The 24,818-nt window shown below is 39.4% G+C and overlaps 1 protein-coding gene across 1 annotated transcript in view; it reads left to right on the forward strand.

The window, feature by feature from the left end:
- The window catches only part of CALD1 (caldesmon 1), a 256,204-nt gene that overhangs the window by 222,610 nt on the left and 8,776 nt on the right, over nucleotides 1-24,818 (forward strand). Inside the window, 9 exon segments of the mRNA XM_027842286.1 lie at nucleotides 1-415; nucleotides 2,120-2,197; nucleotides 7,083-7,228; nucleotides 13,903-14,164; nucleotides 16,973-17,113; nucleotides 19,550-19,593; nucleotides 19,690-19,768; nucleotides 21,903-22,040; nucleotides 23,783-23,878. The exon segment at nucleotides 1-415 is cut by the window's left edge and continues 10 nt beyond it. Of these exon segments, the coding sequence (XP_027698087.1) occupies nucleotides 1-415; nucleotides 2,120-2,197; nucleotides 7,083-7,228; nucleotides 13,903-14,164; nucleotides 16,973-17,113; nucleotides 19,550-19,593; nucleotides 19,690-19,768; nucleotides 21,903-22,040; nucleotides 23,783-23,878 (1,399 nt within the window).

Genomic DNA, 24,818 nt, shown 5'->3' on the forward strand with positions numbered 1-24,818 from the left:
GCTAAGGTTGGAGGCTGAGGCAGAGAAGCTAAGGTTGGAGGCTGAGGAAAGGGAAAGGATTAAGGCTGAACAAGAACGGAGAGCTGAAGAAGAAAGAATGAGAATTGAGGCAGAGAAAAGATTGGCTGCCCAAGAAAAGGAAAGGAAGGAGGCAGAGGAAAGGGAAAGGATTAAGGAGAAAGAGAGACAAGCAGCAGAGGAAAGGGAACGGGCAAAAGCAGAGGAGAAACGTGCGGCTGAAGAAAAAGCTAAGCTAAAAGAGCAAATGAATAAAAAGCAGTTAGAAGAAAAAAGAGACAAAGCAACAGAAAAACAGATAAAGGGGGGAAAGGGAGAAGAGAAAATACAAGAAAAATGGGTAAATGAAAAGAAAGTACAAGATAACAAACGTCAGCCAGCTGTCCTAAAAACTCAGGTACAGTAAACATTTTGCACCATGTGTGTATTGCCTGTGAAATGTGAGAAATGTAATGCACATCAAATCTAGGACTGGGCCATCTCCATATAGTACCACCAATGTGAGCGTTTGGGAAATCTATTCATTTTTTTTCCAGTCATTGTAATAGATAGCCACCAAATCAATTAATCACTGAATGGTTGATCTGATTTAGACTTGTTGATAATCCAAACAACTGGAACATCTATAGACAGATTAATTGCTTCGAAATCAACCATTATGACTGCCGAAGAAAAATGAATAAGCTTTAAAAAAAAGGTCATTTTGGTGGCACTGTGTTGTAGACTCACTTGTCTGTTTCTGCTTCTTTACTAATTCTTTGTAAAATTAACTTTCTTCAGTTCTCACTGATTAGCTCTAATTATCAAGTTCTGTAACACATAATGGGTCTACATGAGTAAAGGGTTCCTAAATATTGGGTCTCAAACATTTACACTCCTGTGTACTTGGTGCTTGAGAAAATTCTGAAAAAACTATGGGACAGGAACCCCACAAACACCATAATTTGCAATAATAAAAAAAAAATTCCCACAGCAAAAGCAACCAGTAGTAAAGGCAACAAATAGATCAATTAATTAATTAATAAGATGACATAAATTTTGATATTGGGGCATTTCTGTAAGCACCTACCTTAAATGAATGCCAAAGCATTTATTTAATGTCATGTAGACCCATATTCAAAGATTTAAAGTAGCCTTGCAGAAAGCCTATAATAACTTATAACTGTGTAGTAAGTTAAATATCTATATATGTGTATGCATGCATATAAATATATGTGGATTTTATTCTTCTATGCCATGGCAGGCAAAGCTGTAACTAGCTTGGGGTGGACTACATTTGCTCATATCTGGTGAGAGTGGATAGAAAGTATACATTTCCTCTTGGAAATGACTACATTGTCCACGCCTCACCTCCTGATCCTGGAGTACAACTGTTCCTGGCCACTAATCCCCATGTCCCATCACTGTGGTGCTCTTCACCTGGGGTTTGCCATCCAGGGTCTTTTGGGGACAGGGTTCCCCCTCCTGGCATGACATCTTAGGTGGTGATTCTGGGCTTCTGTGTCCCCTACCCACCCCAGTGAGTTTGCCCCAGGACCAGTCTTGCCTAATTAATGGCTCTAGATACAAATTGTCTATGATAAGGGAAAGGAGGGTTGGTGAAAACTGTCAGTGGGCTATTAAAGTTCTTAGGGTTAATCTACAAGGCTGCCTTAAAATCATCTCTGCCTAAGCATGAGATTATACCAGATGTGTTCACTTCCCCATAGAGAATTTTCTGTCACTGCTTCACCACTGAGGTTATTCGTGCCTAGACCTTCGCACAGACTATGTGAGCATGGTGCTAGCCAAGGGATTTGTGGGAGAAAAACTCACTAAGCTACACAAGGTTGACCAACACCCACAGGGAGCATCATGTCATGCTAGTCCTCCATGAGAACACTGGCACATGAGAGATTTGGGGTGGGAAGAGATAAACACGTGTCTTGCTATATCACACTAGAATGGGTCTTGTCATGGTTGTTGTCACCAAAGCAGAGTGTGATCACTGAGGCAGCTAAAAAAAATTGCTCGGGCACGTGCCACAGAGCCTGAACACCATTTCAGGGGGCAGGGTTTATTGTAAAATGAATGACCCTGACATCCTTAAAAAATAAAAAAGGGAGAAGAAAAAGGGGTCAAAGTGGAAGTTAAAAAAGAAAAATCCCAAGAAGACAAACCTACCTTCAAAAGAGAGGAGGTAAATATACTTGAGAAATAACCAGGTCACAATGCTAAAGACATGTCTGTTTCATTCAAGACACAGAAGTCCTAAGACATTTAGTTTCTCTTTTCTCTATTTGCCTCCCCATCCTTCCTCCACTGTACTACGCTCCCTTTCTCTTCGAGCTATCCTGCTTTCCTTTCAATCATGAAAATATTTCCAGTCACCTTAACCAATTTAGCTGACTGACCAATGGTTCAGTTTCTAAGAGAAAACTGGTTCCCCATGCTCCGCAGTAGAAAACTTGGTGAGTTGAAGATAATGATTTGGGACTTCCAAATGAAAAGTTTGGCAAAATGTCCTGCATTGCATTTCCATGGTACACACAGCAGCTGGTGGCAGGGTGTTTTACTGTATGGTAAGTAAATGAAGTTGCCAATGATCTTACTTCTATGAATATTGTGCTCTTGAGCTTCAAATAATCACAAACATTAAATTAGAAAGCCTGGCTCAGTGTCATTATTAGCTAAAGTTAAAACTTATACACGTTGGAGACTGCTGAAGTATATGAAAAAGGTTAAATCAGGGATATCAGAAGTAAGAAAAATTGAGTCATGTAGCTCTCGGGGCTGGTAAGGTGAGTTGTAGCCAAGTGGAAGCAAATCAAATTGGTAATGTCTTCTGTATTACTGTTTCTGCAACATAGTAGCCCCTCCAAAACAGGATTGACATACAGATGTAACTCAAATTAAGAAAAACCAGGATATCATTCAAGTCAAATATGAAAATCCAAATGCAACAAACAGAAAAATTGTTTATTCACTGTGTAATCATAATAGAGTTCCTTTAAGTAGTAAGTTACCCTCCTTCATTTAAAGTTTTATTTCTTTTTCATTCCATGCCTACCCACAAGAGATGTTAGGTAGCTAAAAGTAAAAAATAAGATCACATGCATGAAAATAAGGAATTTAGTGATTATTCAGAACAATTCTCATGTATAAGAACCTTGAAAAAAGACAGTTTCTCAGATGTGTATATGAAGAGGGAGTGCATTCCAGGGGTGGGGAATGACTTGTACAAATGCATGGAAATGGGAGATAGAAGATCAAGTCCAGAGTATGGCTCATAGCCCAGTTCAACTACAATGCAGAGTTCGTGAAATGAAGTGGTAAGAAATAAGAATGGAAAGGTAGGAGGGGAATGGACTTTAGAGGGCCTTAAATGCCAGGCTAAGGATTTCCTATTTCATTCTTTGGCCTTGGACAGCCCCTGAAAGCTTTTGAATGGAGCAGAAATCAGACCTGGGTAGGAGGAAGGTTATATTGTCCATTGTACAGCAGTGAGATTGAAAAACAGAGAGAATGGAAGCAAGGAGGGCAATTAGGAAGCTGTTACAGTAGTCCAGAAAGGAAGTGACCAAGACCTGAGCTAAAGTGGTAGCTGCAGGAGAGATAAAGAGACATTACTGTTGTAGAATCAGCAAGACTGGATGATTGATTGGATATAAGAGCAAAGGGTCAAGGGTAATTCTGAGGTTACAAACCTGGGTAACTAAGGGGATGAAGGTTTAGGGAAAGTATACATATTTGGGAATGTGGAGTGTGAGATGCTCATAAAACATCCAAGAGAAGCTATGTAGCTAGTAGTTAATGAGAGCTCTTCTGGAATTTAAGAGAGAGTTTAGGGTTATATATGTAGATTTGGTAATCATCTGTGTAGGTGGTACCACCTGCATAGAGATGGTAACAACCTATGGGAGCTGATTCAATTTCTGAGAAAGAAGAGAAAAGAGTCTAGAACAGATCCCTGCACTAAGAAGCAGACACTGATCAGAGTATGTGAGAGTTCCATTGTACTCTGCCCTGGTCAGACCACTGAGGTTCAATTCCAGATGCCACATTTTAGAAAAGACATTGGTAAACTGGAAAAGATACAAAGGAGGGCAAGCAGATTGGTAAAGAACTTCAAAATCATGAAATAGTATCAACATTCGTTGTAGTCATTTGGAGATGTTTAACCAGAGAATAGAAGACTGAGGGTCAACCTTAGGTTAGCTATCTTCCAGTGTTGAAAAGGGATTAGACCCCTCTTGGACTCAGGCTTTCAAACTAGGAAAAATTAGTGAAAGTTGTAAAGGGTTAAATTTAGGCTCAATTTTGGGAGGAATTCCTGGTAATTAGAACTATTAGAAAGTGAAAGGGGCTGCCTGAGGGACTAACAGGTTTCCCTTCACTGAAGGTCTTCAAGCAAAGGCTAGATGACAGACTACACTGAGAATATTCTCTGGCAAAGTTTCTTGGTCCACTGTGGAATGGCCTGAACAGCTTCTAGAGTCCCTTCCAACTCTGAGACTCTATAGCTCAATTTTCCTATATCTTTGTTTTGTTATTGTTTTCAGTAATTCCCTCTCCCCACCCTGTGTCCTCTATTTCTAGTTTCTAAGTACACATCAAATTTTCCAGTGTAACTCCCTGGATTAGGACTATACTGGTTTTTATGAGCTACTTCTCTTTAACTAAGTTTGAAGTCCTAATTTAAGTTTTCTCCAATGCCTAAAAGTTAGAAATTGGACTCAGAAAGGTAGTTCAGGTTTTTTGTAGTTAACAAATGATCATTAAAATCACTTTGGAAATGTCATGATCCATAATCAGCTTGACCCCATTCTGGTATCGAAGCATAAGAACAGATTTGCTGAAGTCATTGAAACTTCAGCCCTTTCCCATTTGCTTAGTAGACATTAAATTTTTTTTTTAAAAATTAAGTATGCTGGTACAGGAATGCATCATTTGAACTATTAACCCACCACACCCATGGGTCAGCCCACAGCTACAGGAAGGGGAGTATTTGAAACCTACTTGGATTTTTACCCAAATTATATGAGGCCAAGTCTTGCCCACTGAGTAAGCTGCCTTTTACTCAGTAAACAATGGTAACTCTACCTCCATTTGGGTACCATTTCTTGTAAAAGAGCAATAATTTTCTTCACCATATCAAAATAGCCTAAAAGAATTATCACTTCTCCCAAAGGACCTCAGAAGCACTTGGGCTTGAGCTTATTCTCCCATAGAATCTTGCTCATTAATCTGATTAAAATAGAATTCAAAAAATCTATGGTATGGTCTTGTATTTATTTATTTTTAAAGAATGATTTTCATATAAAACTAAACTAGCCAGTTTTTGTTGACATGTTTATAAAAAAGTACAATTTTCCATAGACAGCACAAGCATCCCATTCACCAGGCCCTATGCCAACAAAGGCCAAACTTGAGAAAAAACTTCTTCTGTTAAGCATTTGTTATTTTTCAAGAGCTATTTTAAACTTGATTTTGGCACGTAAACTAGATAATGCATTTTGAGGGAATGTCTCTGACCACAAAACAGGACAATTAAGTTAAAGAATATTTCTCTGTTCCTTGCTCCTTTTGACCTATGGAGATGACTCAGCACTTGGTTCATGGGTACCACTGAAAATGGGACCCCTGAGTTTTCATTCTCAGACTTTTCTGAATAGGGATCAAGTTAGTTCAAAGTTCAGTCTACTGTTTCTGCAGTCAACTAGACAGAATGGGGAACTAGAACCTTATCTCCTTTTCCCTGCACAGAACAGCATCTGCCTCTTCAAGGGCCATGTGGTTTCTTTGCCAGATTAGGATAGCCACCAAGAAAAAATAAAATATGAAAAATAAAATCCATCACCAAAAAAATCTACAACTCATATGTGGATGGGAACAGCCTCCGTGTTCATGTCCTCCCTCACCTCATTCCTCAAGAACAGAAACAGCAGAGAAATAAATTAAGGAATGCAATGGTCACCACCAGATGAATGCCCTTGTTCAGGCAGATCAGATTGAGCAGGGTAGTCTGTGACATACTTGGTTTTTTTCTATAGATTTTTCCCTACAGAAAATAGTTCAGAAGCAAATGGCAATTCATAGAATGAGAGAATATTCAAACTAGAGAGGACCTTAGAACTAATCTAATCTCATTTTCTCATTTTACAAATGAGAAAATAAGGTCCAAGAAATCAAGTGACTTTTACCCACAGTCATTGGTAATTTGGCTAGTTAATGATATAGCTGCTAGTAGATTCCAGGATATCCTTACCCTCAGGGGGTATAAATAGACAGAAGCCTAGATTTTGACCTTAGATTGAAAAAGGAGCAACATGACTGTGAGATGGAACCCAGTAGAAACAGAGACAATCAAAGGAAGGGTAGAGAATTATTAGAAAAGAGAAAACTGTTCTCTTCCTTTAAGAGTGTGCCCACTAAGAGCAGGTAGACATATGAGAGATGTAAGCTTAAAGAATATTTTGTCAAAAACAATAGTTGAAAAGAGGTGGTATAGTTAGCTATATGGAAAAATGAGTCTGAAGACTTAGGTTCTAAGCCCCCACTATGCCACTTGAGAGTTGTATAGTATTTAGAAGACCAGATGCCATATATGTCAGTTTTCACAGTGGAAATAATATATAACAATCGTCTGTCTAGCATGGAGTTTATGAGGATGGGTGAACTAATACAAGGGAAATATATTGAACTCTTCACCAAAAGATGACATTTACACACAAGGCAATATTATTGTTACTGTTGTGTTGAATTTATGCGGCACATTTAATTCCAAATTTTACACTTTCATCAAATCTGCTAGAGATATCGCTTCATTGTGAGGTAGATAAAATCACATAAAATAGTAAAAGCAATATCTTTCCTTCAGTGCTCACTTCTCCATCTCTGTCTTAAACCCACCCTCCAGTTACCTCTCTGGAGTTGGCCAACCCAGCCAATAGACTCCTCACTTGTTTTATTTCTGCTCCTTGTTTTCTGTCTGCCTGAAGTGACAGGATCTTGTTTAGTCATCCTGACCAAAACTTAATCAGATTTTTACTATTATATCTTCTTAACAATGTACTGTTTTATAGATCAAAGGAGAAAAGATCAATAAGGACAAGGGGCCCAAAGAGGAAATTAAGAGCGTTTGGGATCGCAAGAAAGGGTTTCCAGAAGTCAAATCTCAGAATGGAGAACTTACAACTCACAAACTTAAACACACAGAGCATACTTTCAGGTAAGAGACAGAGGTCATTTACTGGTACCCACCAACTATAACTCTACAAGTCATAATATTAATCTCTTTTGTGATAAGTAGAAACTAGTCTCACTAATTTATAGCAGAAGTTCTTAACTTTTTTTGTGCCAGGTACACAAAAATGAAATCGTTTTTGCTCTCAATGAACATCATTACGTTTTGTTGAAGAAGACAACACATTCATATATAAATATATGCACAATAAATACAACATTAATACAACATAGTTTTGGGTGGGTGAGCACTTGTAGCTGAAAGGATTAGGAAAGGCTTCATGTAGAAGGAGCTGCAAGGAGGTAAGGGATTCTGTGAGGAAGAAGTGAGAAGCAAGTATCCCCCAGGCTTAGGGGATAGCTGGTGCAAAGTCACAGGGACAGGAAATGGAGTATGAAATATGAAGGACAGCAAGGAGACCGATTCGTCTGGACCGCAGAAGGCAAGAAAAGAAGTACTATATAATGAGACTAGGAAGGTAAGTTGAGGCCAGGTTGTGAATGGATTTAAAGACAGAGGAGTCAATATTTATCCCACAGGCAATAGGGAACCATTGCATTTTATTGAGTAGGGAGTGCCAAGGTCAGATCAATGCTTAAGGAAAATACCACATTATTAACCTCCGCTAAGGCAGACACATCTCAAAAGGAAGTCTTCGTATTTATCTTGGTAAATCCATTCTTAGTATTCCATCTACCTCATCTGCTTCTACTCATGTTCTGTTGAATGGTGCTGGAGGAGGTCACATGACTGTACTGACTGGGTCCACTACAAATTCATGTTGTATAATTTCAGCTGGGACCTCACTGTGGCAAAGCCATTTTTTTAAACCTCTCCCTAATGGATTCTCTATCCCACTCTCCATTATGTCTGTCCAAACCTTCTCTTCTCCCCTCAAGTCTCCCACAGCATCTCCTCCCCACCCCCCACTTCATTAACAGAGGTCCTCGTCCCATACTTACTTCACCACCGTTGTCCAACTCTTCCCTCTTCTCCTCTCCTCTAACAATTCATCTCACAACCCCTTGACATCATCCCCAACTCTCTATTCTTTATCCACTCTCTAAAGAAAAGGGGAAAGAAAGGGAATAAGGGGAAAGGAATAAGTACCTATAGAGTGCCTACTATGTGCCGAGCACTGTACCAAGCACTTTACAAATCATATCACGTTTGATTTGAAGATGGCCCTTCTTACCAAGGTCAACCCTCCTAATTATGCCCTCGATTCCCTCCTCTCCCGTCTTCTCCCGCAGATCGTCTCCACTATTATCCTTCCTCTCTCATCTTCAATCCCTTCTCCTCTGTTAGTTCCTTTTCTGCTGCCTATAAATATGCCCGTCTCCCCCATCCTATAAAACAAACAAGCCCAGCCCTCACTAGATCCCAATGTCTTTGCTATCATCCTACTTTTCTGCTCTGTCTTTTAGTCAAACTTCTTGGGAAAAAGCCATCTATATTCAATTTCTTCACTTTTCCTTTTACTCTCTTAACTCTTAACTAGATTGCAGGCAATCTAGCTTTTGACCTCATTACTCAGCTGAAACTGCTCTCTCCAAACTTAGCAACGATCTCTTAATTGGTGAACCTTATAAACCTCTTCTCAATCTTCATCTTTCTTGATTTCTCTGAAGCGCTTAACCCTATTTGTCACCCTTTCCTCCCACATACTCTTTCTTCTCTAGGTTTTATGATGCTGTTTTCTCCCAGTTCTCCTTGGGAGAACCCCCTGCCTATTCCTTCTCAGTCTCCTTTATTTATTGATTATGTCACACTCACTCACTTTGGATGTCTCCGCATGACTCTGTCCTGGGACCACTTCTCTATTTTCTCTGTATTCTCTCTCTGGATGACCTTGTCAGTTCCCATGGGTTCAATTATCATCTCTATGCCAGTGATTCCCAGAGCTATGTATATAGCCCTACCTATATATATCCAAATGACCTTTTATTATGTGTATATATATATGTATATATATATATATATTCTGTATATATGTGTGTATGTATGTAAATGTGATCATTTCATTTCCCCCATTAGGATGCAAGGTCTTTGAGAGCAGAGACTGTTTCATTTTTGGTTTTGTATTCCCAGTGCTTAGCACAGTGCCTGGCACATAATAAGTGCTTAATACATGCTTGTTCATTAATTGCTTAGGTTAGCTGATTAGAATATAGTATTAATAAAGCCATGGCTATGAGTTCAGTCCTTATGCAGAACACTTGCACCTCTAGCCACTTTGCAAATATGTAATATGAAGTACCAAGACAGAAGAATGTCAGTGACCAGTTCAGTTTCTCACTCTTAGGCAGATAACTCACATTGTCATGTCCAAGGTCATGTCCTAGGGATGACTGATAGATAGATGGAAAAAATATATAGATATGGATATATGTGTATATGTGTACATAAATATGTACTTATAAAGGACAATACAGTTTTCATATTAAGAACATAGTATCATTGATATGGAGACCTTAGAAGCCATTTAGGTCAACTCCCTTATTTTACAGGTGAAAAAACTGAGGCTCAGAAATGAAATGACTTGCCCATAGTCACACAGGTACTAAGTGGGAGAGACAGGATTTGGACTCCAAATTCTGTAGTCATTCCATTGCCCGATGCGTCTCCCTACATGGACTTCTGAACTCAAGACATTGTCAAGTGGAAGAGTCACTGACCAGATACTATCTCAGTTATTCTTTGTTTCTCATTCCATTGCCCTTTGATGCTATGGAGGCGATGGAGATGTAACAAAAGGGAGTCCTTAAACTCTTCTCCCTGAGTCTGAGATGCAGACGAATCCAGTCTCCCTAAAATGCCACTTTTGTGGGAAGATTTAAACAGGAATCTGGTCCATGTAAAGGAGGCACTACAGACCACGAGGACTAAGTATATTCAGGGGTGGTTGTTTCTTGGAAATAGGGAAGAGGCAGAAAGAATGCATTGTTAGTGATCATGCTCTGACCAAAAAGGTAAAAGTGGATAGTGGACAGTGGATGGTGGGCTTGGAAGCAGATTGGATACCAGAAACCAAGATGTGACCTGTTGGAAGGCAAGAAAATTATATTGCTTAATTGTCCAAAAGATTTCTGCGTGCATGAACAGTTTGTTTATGAGAAACGGGTGAAAAAGTTTCTGTTGGTAGGAAGCTAATTTAGCCAATAATCAGCCAACTGACCAATGGCTTCAGAGGAAGAATGAGGTAAGATTGCCCCTTCTGGAGAAACAGGAAATCATTAAACAGCCCACATCCTAAGAAAGGAGGCAACAGGATGTCAGTGGCTGAACAAGGGGAATTCATATTTCTGGCTCCTTGTCTTCCATAGACAAGAAAAGTTACAGAAACCAGAAGAAAAGAAAACCCCTATTATCTTATTTGTGAGTTAGAATAAGATTCTGGCCAGAAAGGAGGAAGGGCTTCCCAGAAAGGGAAAGGAGAGCTTGTTACAGAAAACAGAGCACTGGTTTTAGAGCTAGAAGACTTGAGTTCAAATCTTTCTGAGTCTCCGTTTCGCCATCTGTAAGATGAGGGGGTTGGACTCCTGCTCCTGAGGTCCCTTTCCATCTCCAGATCCATGATAACTATCATCCACTCTATCTGGGAGCAGGGACAGGAGAAGGAAGAGAGAGGCACCCACCTTCTCGGTTTTCTGTTGTGGCTGGAAAGATTTAACTTCTGGAAAGAAGGCTGAGCACCATCTAGTGGTAACACACGATCCCTTTAGCCAGGAAAGGGACATTCCTTGATGATACAACCCCTACAGAGTGGTCAAGCTACCAAGGTCCTAGAAATAGTGACAGAAATCTTCAAGTGAGAGATTAATCTTCCTTGGTATGGTCACAGAAGCCTTTGCAAACTGACTAAAACCTAAAATAGTCAGGTTCTAACTAGGAAGTTGGCTTGAATTCAAAATGGTAGAAAAAAGCAAAAAGGGGTAGGAATGGAAAAATGTATCTGTAAGATATCAGGTCCCCTGGGGAATTCCAAATGTTCAAAACTACTTCATTACGTAGGAATGGTGGAGGGGGGGACATCGCACCTGTCATTTGACTGATACAAAGAGATTCCCTCTAACAATGTAAACTACATCTATTCTTCAACTTACTGTCTTAGAGAGAGTTGCCTGGGACATTGAAGATAAAGTGCCTTGCTCAGGGTCACTCAGCATGTATATGTCAGTAGTGGGACTTAAACCCAGGACTTCCTGATTCCAAGGCTAGTTCTCTAATCACTATTCCCTGAGGCTTCTAGTACACATCTATATGTATGTGTACACACACACATATGTATATATGTGTATATATACTGCAACATAGATTACTTTCAAATATTATTTTATCTTTCTAAGAGTTCTATACTGTTGCCATATATATATATTTATGTGTAAGTATATGTGCATGTGTTTGTATGTATATACCTCATATGTATGAGAAGTATTGTGGCATAAGCCCCATATACATATATTGTTGTTGAGTCATATCCAGCTCTTCTTGACCCCATTTGGGGTTTTCTTGGGAAAGATACTGAAGTGGTTTGCCATTTTCTTCTCCAGCTCATTTTACAAATGAGGAAACTGAGGCAAAGAGGGTTAAGTGATTTACCCAGGATCACACAGCTAGTAAGTGTCTGAGGCCAGATTTGAACTCAGGAAGATGAATCTTCCTGACTCCAGGCCTAGTACTCTATCCAATGCACCATACAGCTGCCCAATGTGAGCTATTATTATACAACTATTCAGGTTAATTGATAGTGCTTTAATAATAACGTTATTAGAACAGTTTTATGTAAGTCATTTCATAGTATGTCTTTCTGTTTTTCTATTTATTATTCAGATGACATGTGGTATGACAGAAAGAGTGTTAGCCCTAAAGTGACAGGATACACATTGGAATCCCAGGTCTGCCACTTCCCCGGGTGACTTTGGCCAAGGTTCTTGGCTTTTTCTGAGCCTCAGTTTTCTCCTTTTACAGAATGAGGCCATTGGAATAGACCTTCAGAGTGCCCTCCAGTTCTCCAGACAGGATTCTGGTTTCTTCAGGATGGGGGTCTCCCAGTGCAGGAACTCTCTTCATTGCAGCCAGTCTCAGTGGAGAAGCAGGGACTTTTAATTAGGGAGTAAGTTGCCTGAGGCTCAGAAAGGTCAAATTATGTCCAGAGCCAGGATCTGAATCTAGGTCTTCACAAACCCAAGACTAGGTCTCCATTGGCCACACCATGCTGCCTCCGCTGCTTTTTAGGAGAACGTGTAAAACCTTCCAAATAATTCTCATGTAACCAGATTATAAATGTGGGAGACCCCTTGCAGAATATCCTAAACCATCATCTTTTTATAGTTCACTATAGTACAGCAATGTCATTAAGGCCTTTATCAGTTCTTAAGATCTGTTCTGCCCAGTAGGGACAGACCCATGTTCTCCATATAGACTTATATGGCAATCCTTACTTTACCAGATAGACACCTTTCTCTCAGGTAGTGTGGCAGGACTAAACCCTTCAAATTTAGACCTCCTTTCTCAGAGATTCTTTTCTTGGGGGTTAGTACTCTCAGTAAGACTCACAGCAAGCAAGGTTGGATGTCCATTCCCTCTTCCTTGTTTCTTTTAATTATATTCTTATGTCCTAATAACTCGCCTTTGACTAAGGGCAGTGTGCTTCAGAACAAACAGGATCATCATTTGAAACTCCATATCAGGAAGAAAGTTACTTCCCATTCTAACAGGCTATGATTTTATGACCAGGGCAGTTTAATGCTTGTGATAGTGTTGACCACTAATGGAGAAGGATGAAGGAACGGCGGGAAAGACGTGGATACTGCTCCTTGGAAAAATGAGGGGAAGTCTCTAAAATTCTGTGAAATGGAGCCCACATGCTGACAGAATTTCAATATCAATAAGGATGATAATAATATCTCATATTTACATAGCTCTTTAAGTTTTGCAAAGGAAGAAAATAAGCATTTATTAGGTGCCTACTCTATACCAGGCACTTTGTTAAGTGCTTTACAAATATTATCTCATTTGATCCTGTGATGGAATACTATAATCTCCATTTTACAGATAGTTAAAATGGAGGATCAGAAAGATTAAGGGAATTGCCCAGAGTCACAAAGTTAGTAAGTGTCGGAGGTAGGATTTAAACCCAGATGTTCCTGATTCCAAGTCTGGAGCTCATTAGAGAACTGGGAGCCTAGATCTGTTACTAATGAGCAGTAGATAAATGATCGAGGAAATAGGCTGCACTACATTCTACACAAGCCAGGAGCCCAGTTCTAAAGCAGGTGAATTTATTCTCATGTTCCAACCTACCTTGCACACATACCTAATGGCTCCCTTCACCTTAGGCCTTTCCCATGTAGTTTCATTTCATTTATTTGGAATATCTTGAACTGTGCCCATGGGAAAGGGGTAGCCTTACCTAGCTACTCTCAAGTGTCACCAATATTTTTTTAACAGATGCCCTTCTGGAGTGCCATGCCTGTGTCTTTCTTATTTACCCTTTTAGTGACAGTGCTGGGGATTTCAATTCAAGTAGAAGGGAAAGCTAATGTGTAGCCAGGAGGTAGCGACATTTTTTTTTTTAATAAATGGTACTTGGCTGTGTCCCTCAAATCACACCTAGAAAATCACACACAAGAATTTCCTTCTGGTTTCTCCTACAGCCGAAGTGGTGGGAAAGGGAGCACGGACACAAAGGAGGCTGAGCCGACATCCCAAGTGGAGGCTGGCAAGAGACTGGAGGAGCTGCGCCGCCGCAGGGGAGAAACCGAGAGCGAAGAGTTTGAGAAACTAAAACAAAAACAGCAGGAGGCTGCCCTAGAGCTTGAAGAGTTGAAGAAGAAGAGGGAAGAGCGCAGAAAGGTTCTGGAGGAGGAGGAGCAGAGGAAGAAGCAAGAAGAGGCCGAGAGAAAAGTCAGAGAGGAGGTAATGGTGGAGTAGGAGGAAGGGGCTGGCTTAAAGCAGAGTGGAAAGAACCTTGACCCACCACCCAGGCAATGGCCCAGGGAGTAATCATTCCCCCCTACCCCCACACACACACACAAACACACCACGCCCCATCATAGGCACCTTACAAGCCCAGACCTCGCTCATTATTTCATTCTGCAAAGAACTTTAAATATTTTCAAGGGTAAAGAGCAGCTGAACAGTTGGAAATTGATCAACCAGCTACTTGATGTCTAAAAAACAATGATCACAGGTAAATCATCAAGTAACAGGTAACTCTAAAACCAAGTCGAAATGAATTGAAGAATATGATAAGCTCCCTTTTCCTTAACTTAGGCTCCCCACCTCCAAAAAAAAAAAAAGCTATGGAGCTTCTTCCTTCTCTTCCCTTCTTTTTTGTTCCTTTTTCCTTCTCCCTGCCTTCTCCAGCTTCCACTTTACTCCTCCCTCTCTCCAGCTATCAACTAGTCATAATTTGAAACTGAAATATATTTTAAAGCATTTGTTCTGTTTATTGAAGAAAGCTTTAAATTTATTAAAGAAAGCTTTAAATTTATCCTGTGTTTAACTTTAAAATCAAGTAATTCAAACTTTAAATATTTCTATTGCTCAAAAATATCCCCAACCTTAAATTTCTTTTTTTTTTTTTTAGCTTGTGTGATCCTATGTTTGACTTTTTTTTCCCACCAAGTCAATGGTCTCAAAACTAAAAAATGTTCCCTACCCCATCTAATGTAAATCTGGTCTCTTCAACTAATACCTGAAAGCATAAATCATACAGTAAGGGCAAAGTCATCCAGGGTCAGAAGGGCCCCAAACGAGTGCCTCCCATTTATCTGTTTGCCAGGCCTCTTAAAATTACCTAACCAAAAGCATTTCACACTGTCCCAAAAGCCAACTGGCATGAGGAACAATTCAGCTTTGAAATCTTGTGGGATCCTAAAAAATAGTCACTAGACCAATATTCTTAGCCACAGGATTTTGTTTTCCATTTTTCTAAACCAAGATTGGGTACTTATAGGAAATGGGTCACTGTGGGCCACAGGTTTGCTGTTCACCCACCATAAAACATGGGCCAAAGCATATAATGTCTTTATAGCAGTTCTCTGTGCAAGATGAGATTAATCATATGAACCCCTTCCTATGTCACAGAGGTATAATGAAGGTAAGTGAGTTAATATAAAGACTACAGTAGCTCTGTAGGAAGGAAAAGCAGCAAATCACAGTATGAAAGTTTATCCAACAATAAACAACCAATATGTATTTTGTGAGCTTTAGTACCATACTGGTTCCTATGAAAAAGGCAGTAATGTATGTGTGCCCAAGAAGTCTAAGGATGTTGAGAAAACAAGACTAACGCAGGAAACAGTAGCAAATGATACAAATCTAATCAGAGCTTAGTTATGCGATAGAGGACACTGAGCTAAAAGCAATGAAATTTAATATGGTATGATAAAAGCAAAGAATTAATTGTTTGAGAATCAGGTGGGGGAAACCTGACTTGGTAACAGTTCATTCAGCTCAGCAAACATCAGCCTCTCTTATGGTTAATACTCTGGAGACACACAGGAGAAAAACAAGGTGGTCTTTACTCTCAAGGAGCTTACATGGTACTGGGATCATACAACATATACACAGATAAGTTAGTACACAGTAATTGGGAGACGGGCAAAGCATTTTTAAAAAGGGAAAGAAGAATCAGAGAAAAGATCTGAGAGTTTCATTTGACCAAGAACCTAATGACATCTATCTCTCACAGGGATATTTTGAGAATCAAAGGACATAGGATATATATATAGAGAGAGTGCTTATCAAGCCTATAAAAGCTATATAAATGCTAGTTATTATAACTACTACTAATAATAATAACAGAGTTAATATTGCCAATGTGATGCAGGTGCCAGGAAAGCTAATGTCATCTTAGGTGGCATTAGTAGAAATACGGTGACCAGGTCTTGGGAATAGTGGTCCTATAGTACTTTAAGCTATCCTGACCACATCTGGTGAATTATATCCAATTATAAGCACCATATTTCAAGGCTGGTTGTTCATAAACTCCTCCAAAGGAAGACAGAGAGGAAGGCCATGGAGAACACGAAGGAAGTCAGAAAGGCAGTAGTTGTTGGGAATTTAAATATTTTTAATATTCTCAATTTATGGTAGGTTTTACATATAAAACATGATTTTTTATGATAACTATGTCAATCAAAAAATCTTCTTTGGATAGATGAATCAATAACCTTGAACTGTTTAGAAACTATAATTCTGAAGCAGCAGGGGTGAGGGCAATCTGGACCTATGGTTTCACTGATGTGACTTCCAGTGAGGAAACCCCTTTCACCAGTGGCAAACAGTGCCTGCAACTTGCAGCCTTTAGTGCCTAGAGTACTCAAAGGTTAAGTGACTTTCCTGTAACACACAGTAAGTATTTTTCTTAAGTAATACTTGAACCCTGGCCTTCCTGACTCCCAAGCTAGGCCTGTATCCAACACACCATGGTGTGTCCTATTGAAAAATATTATAAGAAGATCTTACGTTTGAATAGCAATTTACAAATCACATTTATATACGTTATCTCATTTTGTCCTTGCAGCCTTGTAAGGTAGGCAAGGCCAAGCATTATTTCCATTTTACAGATGACAACTGAGGATCAATTGCAGTTACAGGAATTGGCCCAGGTCACATAGCTAGTGAAGGCCAGAGCTGAGACTGGGACCAGAACCCAGGTTTTCAACTTCCCCTTTTAGCTTGAACTTACTACATGTATCATACATTGCTTCTTTCTAGGAGGAAAAGAGGAGGCTGAAGGAAGAGATTGAAAGACGAAGGGCAGAGGCTGCTGAGAAACGCCAGAAAATACCAGAAGATGGACTATCAGATGACAAGAAACCATTTAAGTGTTTCACTCCTAAAGGCTCATCTCTCAAGGTAACTTTTTCAAGGAACTTGCCTACTACAAGAAATTTCATCTTTTTTTTTTTTATTTCAGTCTATGGTTTATCCAAGCCCTTTGCTCCTTTTCTTACCCTTTGGTACCAACCCTGTAGCTATTTCATAGTTTGTAAATGTCTTTACCAAATGAAGGACAGTGCAGGAGAAAATGGTGACATTAAATTCTGTTATGTATATGTAGTTTAGGTATAAGCTGAAATGAGTCTTGGAGATTATCTATAATCATCCCTGTCCCTCAAGATAAAACCATTGGGAATTGATTGTCACTTAAAGTGGATAAGGCAGACACAAATATATAACATAATTCATTTGTCTCTGACCCTTGCTACCTCTTGGTTGCTTTGCAACTAGAAATGCTACAGCTCGAATTTTAAGACAAAGGACATGGAGGGGAGTTCTAATGGCATCTGGAGAAAGCATCCTCCTCCAGGATCAAACTAGTCCTGCCACTGCCTTCACTCCACACAACACTTGATTTTTCAGTCCCAAAGAGAGAGCTTTTCCTTAGTACTAGAAGCCACAATAGGCACCAGGATTGGGAAAAGAACATCATCTAATCTGAGAACCTGGAAAAGAAAATAGGTGATCTATTCTGCATTTTTGCTAGTCCCACTGGCAGAAAGAATAGTGTCATTTAGTGAGAGAAGGAAAGGTCAGTGCCTGGGAGCTGATGGAATTTTGGGAAAGTGGGAAGAGAAGCCCACATTCATTCCACTCATGTAAGCAGTTACCCATTCTTATATATTGATATAAGAATTCTTATATATATATATATATTCTCAAAGGCCAACAGGATTCAGAATTGGCGGACCGGAGTGCAAATCCTGACTGTTGTTTTCTTCCTATATGAAATTTCTCCAGACCTCATCTGTAGAATGAGAGTATTGGACCAGATGACCTTTAAGGACTTTGCTTGTTCTAAATCTGTTAATTAATATCTATTGAGTACCCAGCACAGAACTTTGCACACAGTTGGCACTGAAGAAATAAATATTTAATTCAATAAACATTTATTGATGAATAAGTCCATAGAGATTAGAACCTTTAATTTGTTTCCATTCCATCATCACTCTAATGATTAGGAAGTTTTTCATTATATCAAGCTAAATTTGCATCTTTGCACTTTCCACATATTACTCCTAGTTTGACCTTTGGAGCTATGTGAAACAAACCTATTTCCTCTTCTATGTGATGGACCTTCGGATATTTAAGGATAACTCTCATGTTACTGAGGGGAGTGTGTGTGTGTGTGTGTGTGTGTGTGTGTGTGTGTGTGTGTATGTACACTAAAGTCCTCTGAAGGGACGCTGTACTGAGGGGATCCAAGAAACAGCTATGGTATACATAAAAATATAAACACCTAAGAGAGGGAGGGATGAAAGACCCAGTTACCCTGAGTGTCCCCATTGTGTTATAATCCAGGAATATGCTTTGTAAACTGTAGTGCTATATAAATATAAGGTGGTGTATTAACAAGGATTGTAATATGCATGTGCCCAGCACTGTGAGGAACCCAAAAGAGTTATAAGGTCTGGCCTCTGCCTATAAGGAACTTGTGGTCTAGTTGAAGAAAGGTGAATCTGTGAAAAACAATTAGAGAACAATATAAGGTAGTATATAGAGTATGGTATAGTGGTTTGGAATCAGGAAGGCCTGGATTCAAGTCCTGTCTCTGACATGCGCTGGCTCTAGGACCCTAGGCAATTCACTTATTCTCTCAGTGAACTTTGACAACTCTTCAAGACTATTAATTGCAAGAGTAGTGATCTATCTGCATTGGTGGAGGGAGTTTCTTCCCTGAAAGTTCCTTGTACAGGAGTAGACCAAAAAAAAATCCATTATATTAATGTAATGTAATTTGTTGAAGCCCAGTGTGTGATGGTACATGTCACAACCAGCTCGGGGGGAGGAGGAAGTATATACAACATGCCTTTAAATTTAATCTGCATTATTCACATTTTCTCCATTATTTTCTTAAGTCTAGACGATCAACAAAACAACAAATCAAGCCATGATTTGTAGCATTTGTTGATTAGGTCCAGCATACCCCTGGATTGAGTACTTTTTAATCACTGGCCATACAGATTTTCCCCAATTTTTTCCTACTCAAAATAAAACAGCTCTGAAGAATTTGGTACAGGTAGGTCCTTTTTTCCTTTACATGATATCTTTCAGATGAAGTTTTAACAATTAATCACTGTCAAAGAATATAATCAGTTTTGTATGTTTTTGTATTGTTCTCTAAAAAATCTGTATCAGTCCTAAATCTCACCAACAATCTTAAGTATTTTTTTTTCTCATCAAGAGTAGAATGGTGGTGGCAACAAGAAATATTTTTTAAGCATGAAGAAAATGAAGAAATGTTTTTTAAGCATGAAGAAAATTAATGGCATTTACTTTTTCTACTTCTAGATAGAAGAAAGGGCAGAATTTTTGAATAAATCCGTCCAGAAGAGGTATACGTATGTGTATATATTTCATCGTTTATCTCAGAGCAGTGACTCGCATGTGGATACCATAAGATTGTCTCTTCTCTTCTTTTTTTTAAGCAGTGGTGCCAAGTTAAGTCACCCTACAGCAGTCGTCTCCAAGATTGACAGCAGACTGGAGCAATATACCAGTGCAATCGAGGTAACTATTGTCCTAACATTTTTATTTTTGTTCATCCAGTAAATTGAGTGGTCACCTGACTGATAAAAAAAAAAAAGTAGGGGTAAATAGAAAAACACTTACTGGGAGGTTCAATAGAACATGGAAATTGAGTAGTAATTACTTCTTCTATTACTTCTTATAACTTCCAATACCCAGTTAATGACTTAGTCATTAAGAAGGGCTACTGCAGAGAAAGCCCATCTGAAGTGGTAAAAAGTATAAACTACAGAACAATTTTAAGTAAATATAGCTTCGTTTCTTTCTATTTGAGTTGACTTTAGATAGTAGTTAGCTCCTCCAAAAATTGTAATTGTGAATTTACATATGGAGGAGACCCCAGAGGGCATTTAGTTCAAACTCTACCCAAATCATTAATTCGGTCTATTACGCCCCCAACAAGTGGTCTCTAGGTTTTACTTGAACACTTACAGTGTTGTGAAACACACTATACCCTGAGAAAGCCCATTCCAATTTTGGATAACCCTTTGAAAGTTTTTATTATTTGTGACTATAGTTGTCTATAAATATCCACCACCATATCTTTTATTCATTGGTTCTAGTTCTGCCCTCTGTTGCAAAGCAAAAGTTTAATTCTCTTTTACGTGAAAACATTTCAGACATTTGAAGACATTAATCATACATTCATTCATCTTCTGGCTAAACATTCCCAGCTCCTTCAACTCTTCCTTCTCTGCCATGCTTACTAGTCTCTCACCATCATGATCCCAACCTCCTCTAGTCATATTCTAGCTTGTCAGTTTCCCTTATAAAATGTGTTACCCACAACTGAACATAACACTCCATCTGTGGTCTGACCAGAAATACATACATTCATATGGATCTAACACCTCTCTTGTTCTGGACATTTTATTTTTTAAGGAATGGCTAAGCTTCCTTTTCTAATCAACCTATAATTTATATACTCAGTTAATATCTTTAAACCATCACCATCATTACCATCATCTTCATATTACTAGTAATAATAAGAACAATTCACATTTCATAACATTTCTAGGGTTATAAATTATTTTCTTCACAACAACCCTTTGCGGTAGCTTATTTATTTTAATTTAATTATCTCAGTTTCAGAGATGAAGAAACTGTAGCTCATAGAAAAGTTAATTGGCCCATTTTCCTCTGTGGCCAAATTTTAATGTAGGTCTCCTGACCTCCAAATCTAATCCTCTTTCCTGAACACATCATACTGTTATTTTCTTAAATAGTTTAGTCAAGCCCTCTACAATTGTATTCATATTTAATTTACCTAATAAAACCTTTGTTCATATGTATTTAGTGACAAAAATGTTCAAGTGTTACAAAGTAGTCTATGCCTAATGTCCATACCAATTTTAATTACCCAAAATTCAAAATTCCTATGATTGTAAGCCTCTTGTGGTCAAAGATCACATCTGAGGTTTTTATATCCCCAAGGTACTTTAAAATGGCAAGACAGTAGACCTTAGAGTCAGGGAGACCTAAATTCAAGTCCTATCCCTGACATATATTGGTTACATGATCTTGATCCAGTAAATTAATTTTTCCATGTCCCAGGCAACTCTTTAAGAGAATAAATTGCAATGTGCAGTAGAGGAATTTCTTCACTAGAAGTTCACTGAAATGAAATGAAATCATAAGTTTGGTCCCACCAAAGAAGTACCTAACTTAGCAGTGGAGTCCTAATTATTGAATTTACTTATATAATTCTTCCTTCCCTCCTTTCTTTTAGTAGACATTTTACTGCAAAAAATAAAGGGAAAATTCTACTCATGAAATATGTTCCTGCCAGCTGGAAACTGTTGACAGAGTAAATCTAGGAATGTGATTCCATACAGTCAAGAATATAATTTTAAAATTCATCTCATATACTTTTTCACCACTAGTGAAAGAAGTCATTTTTTGTGGTAAAACTGAATTCTGAGAGAATATGTTGCCCAGACTAAACCAGTGCCATCCATGTAAGAAACGGAGTCCCCAGTGATATATGGGCTAGATCAGATGATCTCTCAGGATGAAGGAATTTTAAAACAATTACTTTTGGGGAGAGGATAGCCTTGCTGTAAATTTCAGGAAGTTAATTTATCCACACTGAACTCAAATAATTCTCCCTCATCAGGGCACAAAGGCTTCAAAACCAACTAAGCCAGCAGCCTCAGACCTACCAGTTCCTGCTGAAGGAGTACGTAACATCAAAAGCATGTGGGAGAAAGGAAATGTGTTTGCCTCCCCCACTGGGACAGGCACACCAAATAAGGTGAGTTTTATCAATTGTGTGCCTTGTTTCATTTTTCAGGATTAATCATAGCTCTTAATCATAGAACCAGAAGGAGAAAGAGAGAATTCTCATGAATGAATTCCTTTAAAAAGCTTTTTATTCACAATGACCAAACTCAAAGGATGTGTTTACCAGGATAGACTATGTGATGTGTTTTGACCATAACACTTTAAATTATACTTCTAGGTTTAGCAGTCAATCTCTGCAGGGGAAAAAAAAAATCAAGATAGTATAAGTACAATCGAACAGTTTGTAGCATTCAAGACCTTATATGTGATATAATTGTATGAAAAGGTAAACATTGTGTGATTGTCTTAAAGATCATGGGATCAGATTGCTGAAAGAAACCTTTGAGGTTATATGACATTTTATAGATGAAGACAGTGAAGCCAAGAGCGGCTGTACAGTCATTTCTGACTCTTCGTGATTCCATTTGGGATACTGGAGTGATTTGCCATTTCTTTCTTTTTTTTTTTTATTATGTATGTATATATGTATGTATGTATGTATGTATGTATGTAAGGCAATCGGGGTTAAGTGACTTGCCCGGAGTCAAGCGGCTAGTGAGTATTATGTGTTCTGAGGCCGGATTTGAACTCAGGTCTTCCTGACTCTAGGACTGGTGCTCTATCCACTGTACCACCTAGCTGCCCCTTGCTATTTCTTTCTCCAGCTCATTTTACAGATGAGGAAGCAGAGGCAAACACAGTTAAGTGATTTGCCCAGGGTCACACAGCTATTAAGGGTCTGAGTCCAAATTTGAACTCAGGAAGACGAGTCTTCCCGACTCCAGGCCTGGCACTCTATCCACTGTGCCACCTATTCAGTGATCGCCACTAGTTAGTAACAGAGAGGAGATCTGAACCCTGTCTTCTGGTGAGCTGTTAGGTGCACCACGAGCAGGGCACTGGACCTGAAGGTAAGAACACCTAGTTCAAATGTAGCCTCATACAATTATTGGCCATGTGACCCTGGGTGTGTTACTGAACCTCTGGGCCTCAGTTGCCTTATCTGTAAAATGAGAATAATAATAGCGCCTACCTCTCTGGTTATTGTAAAGATAAAATGAAATAATATGTGTGAAGCACTTTGTAAACCTTCAAGCACCATGGAAATATTGTTGTTGTTGTTATCATTATCCTGAAGATCTGCTGATGCCCTCTCCATTATACTAGATGGGGACTTTTAAAAAATGATACTATTTTGGCAATTTTTCATTCAACTATAATGAAGATAAAGCATGTTTCCAGGCAACCCTGGAACATCTTGTATGCTGCTGCTTAGTCATGACTGCAGATAGGTGGAGAAAATGCCCAGATCTCACCAAAAAGGAAATTCCCCAAAATCTCTGGGAAAGCAAGTAGTAAATCAGGGATATGTTAAGGGCCCAGCTTCCCCTACATGTCTGCAGCAGCCAGTGTGTTTCTGTCTCTCTGTGTCTCTGTCTGTCTCTGTCTCTCTGTCTCTGTCTCTCTGCCTCTCTCTCTCTCTCTTTCTCCACCACCCCCCTTCCTCCCACCCCCCTCAGTGGTTCTGGAGTCAGTCCTGAAGAGTCTGGAACTACATGTGACTCCTGAAAAAAGAATGTCGCTCTTCTCCAAGACTTTCCCACCAACCCCCAGCTAAGCAGCTACACACAAAATACTCCAGACTTAGTCAGAAACCAAGGTTATGTCCATTTTAAATATCTTACATTCTGTATGCTTAACCCTCTTTCACAGGAAACTGCTGGCTTGAAAGTGGGGGTTTCCAGTCGCATCAATGAATGGCTAACTAAAACTCCAGAAGGCAACAAGTCACCTGCTCCTAAACCTTCTGTAAGTGTAGCTACAAGTTTCTGTGGATTTCCTTACACTTTCTTCTTTAAGCAGAAGGCTAGAGGAAAAGAAGACAATTTAATTTGATAGAGGAAAGAACAAAGTGGTCTTGTTTTCATCTAATAAATTATCAGGTACCAAAGGACCTCAGCCGCAGGCTTAGGGATACTGGTCATGGTGTTGAGGTTTAGGGGTGCTGAGACCCCAAAATATCAAGAGTCAGAGATACGGGTCCTGCCCAAATGAATTCAACCCAAGCCTTCTTTCATCCAAAGACAAGGTTTATTAAAGATCCGCCACATTGGCCAGACTCTTAAGGAATCTAAACATTTGTGACGCTCGTAATGACAAGCAGCCTTGAGCATGTCTCAGCCATTGGCTAGATTTTAAGAATCTGAACTCCTTAACTGAGGCAAGATGGACCTTATATACAGAAAGACTGTGGGAGGGATCTAGGAGTGGCCAAGTAGTTTGGGGTGAGTGGAGGAGGGGTCTGGGAGAAGGGGGTCTAGGGAGGATCTTGATGGGAGTGACTGGGAAGTAGACTGGGGTCTAGATAGGACCAAGGGTGGGAAGTGGCTGGGGGCCATCTGGAGGTTAACAGACAATAGAGGGCTGGGCTAAATTAAAGGTAACCAAGAATTGGGAGATTGGGCGTAGACATAACGAAAGGTCAGTTGATAGGATTATAGCCTCAGGTGACTAGAGACTTCCTTGACCAAGCGGGAGAGTTCAAGGAGAGTCCAAGGTGGGGTTCCCTAGGGCCTGCAGACAAATAGGACCCAAATTCTTTTTGGGGTAAGGGGCAAAGGTCTTGGCTTAGGCCCATACCCCATCAATAGGATTCTTAGAATTTAGAGCTGGAAAGGACCTTAGTGTACCATTCCCTTGAGAAGGAAACTGAGGCCCAGAGAGATGGTATGCCTTGCTTAAGGTCACA

The sequence above is a fragment of the Vombatus ursinus genome, unplaced genomic scaffold, assembly GCF_900497805.2.
Source record: "Vombatus ursinus unplaced genomic scaffold, bare-nosed wombat genome assembly UNPS02014870.1, whole genome shotgun sequence".
Lineage (NCBI taxonomy): Eukaryota > Metazoa > Chordata > Mammalia > Diprotodontia > Vombatidae > Vombatus > Vombatus ursinus.